Raw genomic sequence first — 4,752 nt, 5'->3', positions numbered from 1 at the left:
ATTACAACTTTTATATGCTAGAGACAGCCTAGATTAGAAAACATCTGAATTTTAACTTCAGGAAAACAAAGTGACGGTTAGTATGAGGGGTTGATATAATTTAGAATCCAGTTCACAGAGGAAATAACAATGAAGTTAAATAAATATGATGCCAAAGATGGGCATTTACTTTTAAATGTGTATTTTATAACGTGCACTTTACCCTCTTGCAGGAACATAAATAGGCAGTGAGAAGAGCGGAACTGATGGCAGAGCATGGGATGGGTATCTGGTTTCTTCTGTTAAACGTAGGGCTTTGCTGGGCACAGTACAACCCCAATACTCTCCCTGGGAGGACATCTATTGTACATCTCTTTGAATGGCGCTGGGCTGATATTGCTCTTGAATGTGAGCGCTATTTGGCTCCTAATGGATTTGGAGGAGTTCAGGTATGTCTGTTCCTATCAGTAAAATTGCTACATAGATGATAATTTGTTTTTCAGAGAAAATTTTCACCAAAGGACAAGTACTGAGAAAGAAAAATAGAAATTGATAATGTAAGTAGCAAATGCTTACAAATACATTCTTCAGCCATCATTGTGTAAGCGTGAATTTATTTCATTGCTCCAAAGTGCATGTTTTGCACATTGTGCTATTACATTTAGATGGATTAGAATTGCATATCCTTGGCTAAATCTTTTCTTTACTGCTGTGAAGAGTAACCTATGTTTATGTGGTTGATATTATTTAAATCAAGGGAAGTTCTTAAGAGCTAGATAAACACAAAGCTATGTCTGGAAGAAAAGAGGGCTCCCAAAGAGCCTCCTCCATACTAAAGGGCTGAAGGTTTAAAAATAAATATATATAAAAGGCTGCTACTTACGTTCAAACAGGCAAGTTTCTCTCTGTAAATCCTAGTGTTAGGGTAAGCCATTAAGAGACCCTTCTTTACAGGAACCTGGTGTAAGCATGCAGAAATGAACAGACCACAGGTTCCGGTGAAGGTGTGTTGGTGTGGATCTGTTCTGTCTGAACAACAGACACGGGTTCCTGTGGAACCAGTAGTGTCAGATAGGTGGGGGTGGTATGGCTGAGAGCTGTCACTTATTAAGCGATTTCCGTTTGTTTGCCAGATTGCTCAGGTGAATTAGCAAGAGAAATCTTCCTGTCTCTTCTAGCTCAGGAGTTCACAGCTTGGCCTGAGTGAGAATTTTCCCATCATTTTCAGATACATTTGAAGTTTTCTTTGCAACCACATTTCCAGATGCACAGGCCTGATTGATCTTAAATTGATGTCTCAGACTATGGGAAACACTTGGATATCTTTTTTAATCCATGCTATGATAGGATCTCAGGAAGTTTTTTCAGATGCACACCTGCCGAGTGGGTCACAAAGTTATGACAGCTAAGTAAGGTGCAGCCTAGGATTCTTTGTGAATGGTGGGATCAGGTGGTTATGCCCAGAGACTTGGAGGTGTCAGCAAAAGCTTGCTGCCTGAAAAGTATCACAGAAAGAGTCTATAAAAGGAAGAGGTATAGCTTGTCTGAAAACTGTGACAAGTTTGATTCAAGAATGCTTTTATCCAAAACATTACAAAAGTGGGAAGTTGGATCAATTTTAAGGGCAGGATGTTATATCAGTTTTTCTGAAGTCAGTTCCTTCCTGATGCAGGACTATTGCTACTGACCTAGTCCTTCAGTTTTCAGACCCTTCTTTTGATCTTTGAAACCTGCATTCACAAAGATAATTGGGACACTATGTCCGTGGGACTAATTTGTATAGTATTTTTCTACCTGCTGAAGATCCAGCCTGAAGTCTTTTATTTCCAGCCCACTACAGTATAAGGAGAGGATACTGAGGATCTATGTGGGTTAAATATGGCAAGCATCTTCTATTAAAGGGACCTGACTTTCTGGTTTTATGTCTTTCTCTAACAATACTGGGCAAAGAAATAAACCATTATCAGTATCCTGTTACCAAGAGACACCATCTTATTCACAGATTTCACCTCCAAATGAAAATGTTATCATTACTGACCCCTGGCAACCCTGGTGGGAAAGATACCAGCCCATCAGCTACAAACTGTGCACACGATCTGGAAATGAAACTGAATTCAGAGACATGGTGACCAGATGCAACTATGTTGGAGTAAGTGCTTTGAAAACCTTCTGGTGTTGACAATGCAAGGATATAGACAAATGGTAATTTAGAAGGGAAGATGTGGTAGCACTGGAGTGGACATGTTCGGGTTTCTTTTCATAAGTCGTAGATTAGTTCGGGTTTGATGGGACCAGTAAAGACCTTCTAATTCTCAAATTAAATGTGAATGCTATTCCCTAGGTACACATTTATGTGGATGCAGTAATCAACCATATGTGTGGAGCTAATGCTGGTGCTGGCAATCATGCCACTTGTGGAAGCTATTTCAGTGCAAAGACTGAAAATTTTCCAGCTGTGCCATATTCTGACTGGGACTTTAATGATGGTAAATGTAAATCTCGAAGTGGAGACATTGAGGATTATCATGATATACCTCAGGTAAACCTAGAACTGTAAATCTATTTTACATGTACATCTGTTCTTGGGCTATGCTTTCTTTGTTCCCCTTTACTGTCACACACTTTCCAAAAACTTTTTACATTTTTAAAAGCAAAACAAAACAAAATCAAAACCCACATGGAAAACTGTCCAAATTGATAAAAGAGGATAGCGCTGCTATCAGGAGCCTTGCTTCTTAAAAGGATTACGCTACTTGAGCCAGTGGCTCAATTTCAGATTTAGGGAAATGTGCTTAAGTACTTAAAAAGATAGTTTAAAGCTTACAAAAACCTATTTAGGGATTATCCTGTGTGGGTTTTTTTGTATTTAAAACAAAAGTAAAGGGAGTTACTTGCCTGTTGTTGTAATTTGGGAGTTTTCTTTGGCCTCAATTTCAGAAGAGAAAGGGTAGGATTTTATAAAGATGAATACTCATGTGAAAATCTTGAAGATTGACCTTCTGTTTACAGATTTGCTAAGAGTCTACCTGTTCTTTTACATCAGATTACAAGGTTAGGACTTTAAAACTATGACAGAATGAAAAATTATTTTATAAAGGTAAATACCTACCTTTCTTGAATAATGTCTTATGCCTTTCAAATGCATTTGATCTTTCCTGAATCTAAATTTAGGGGGGAGGAATTTTTGAGAAATGGCAGAAGAAGAGGAAACTTTAAATGTCTGTGAATGCTTGAGCCAGTTCTGAAGGAGCAACATAGGCTGATGCACCTAGCTCTGTCCAGGCAGCTATGCAGAGATGGGTTTCCACCCATCATAAGAGTTAAGAAAATCATTTCAATATATTCAGTGTATGTTTGAAGTATTTTTTTGGTCAAAATTGATGTCCCTCATTTAGAATTTACAGGAAACAAATGCAAAAAGGAGAGAGAAAACAAAAGTTTAGTACATTTCTGAGGCTATAATAGCTCAAGATTTTTAAAAGATTTGGAAACATAACTTATAGATATCTTTCCTACATCAGGTGAGAAATGAATGCACTTGAAATAGTAATGAATCAGTTCCATAATGCACTGGAATAAAAATAATTAATCCTATTTTTGCCCTATACTTACATTAATAAGCGGATTATAGACTTACTGGTTAGGCAGTTACAGTCTTTCAGCATCTACAGCTGTGTAAGAGGGATGAATGCAGGCTTCTCAATGTTCCTTCTGTGTAGATGGCTGTCCAAGATACCAATCCAAGGCAAAGGTATGCATGGTGAACAATGGCAAGTGAATGTTGTAATTATTTGGGATTGTAATGTAGGTAACAAAAATGTATGTAGAGCACTACATTTAGTTTATTAGGTGAAAAATACTTCATCTCAGATTTTTTTATACAGGTCCGAGACTGCCGCTTGGTTGGCCTTCTTGATCTGGCCCTGGAGAAGGACTATGTGCGCTCAAAAGTTGCTGAGTACATGAACCATCTCATTGATATTGGTGTAGCAGGCTTCCGAATTGATGCTGCCAAGCATATGTGGCCTCAAGATGTGAAAGCGATTTTAGACAAGCTGAAACATCTAAATACTGAATGGTTTCCTGCAGGAACTAAACCTTTCATTTACCAGGAGGTAATCTTTATTTATGTTTTGTTTAAATTTACTTTACACACATATTTCTTGCAGGCACAGCATAAGCTGAGTCCCAAACTGGAAGCAATGCTCTCTTTGAGCTGGGCCTGAGCAGCTTTCAGTCTCAAGTTTTATAGAAATCATCACTGAGATTTAATAACTGGAATTTACAAATACCTATTCAGCCCACAAAGAGTAATTGACATGCAAAATGCTCCAGTTGTTTTGGATCATCTGGAAATAGGTGACCTGGAAATTTCACTTGAGATGAAATTCACTGCATCAAAGTTAATTAGTGTAAAAGTTCTGTTGTTTTAAAAAAGAGATATCGCACCCTCAATTTAAATTCTGATCAATAAATTGCAACAGAAGATATAAATTGTGGTTATGGTCTGAAGTTTTGTTTTCCAATGCCATAAGCAGTGTTAGTTGACATTGCAAATTTGAAATTTACATTTCAACAACAAATCCTAACAAGACCTAAGAAGCAGGTAATTGTTGGTTTCAGTCAGCAGAAGCTAAACTTACTAGACATTCTTTACTAAATGAGTATGTTGGCCTGCAATGTCTAGGGCAAGTAGTGAATCATTCTTTAGCTACACAGTCGTGTTCTCTCACATGTGCTCACCATGTATTCTGCCAAGCCTGAGCTGACCTA

At 37.8% G+C, this 4,752-nt stretch overlaps 1 protein-coding gene across 1 annotated transcript; it reads left to right on the top strand.

The window, feature by feature from the left end:
- Positions 1-211: 211 nt before the first annotated feature.
- LOC104409541 (pancreatic alpha-amylase-like) lies at positions 212-4,094 on the top strand (the record flags this gene model as incomplete). Its single annotated transcript, XM_010019442.1, has 4 exons — positions 212-428; positions 1,982-2,128; positions 2,321-2,518; positions 3,864-4,094. Coding segments are annotated over exons 1-4 (759 nt in total), but the record flags the coding sequence as incomplete, so codon positions are not given.
- Positions 4,095-4,752: the final 658 nt, after the last annotated feature.

The sequence above is a fragment of the Nestor notabilis genome, unplaced genomic scaffold (genome assembly GCF_000696875.1).
Source record: "Nestor notabilis isolate BGI_N333 unplaced genomic scaffold, ASM69687v1 scaffold7878, whole genome shotgun sequence".
Taxonomy (NCBI): domain Eukaryota; kingdom Metazoa; phylum Chordata; class Aves; order Psittaciformes; family Psittacidae; genus Nestor; species Nestor notabilis.
Note: the sequence above shows the minus strand (reverse complement) of the source record. Positions and strands in the feature narration are given on the sequence as shown.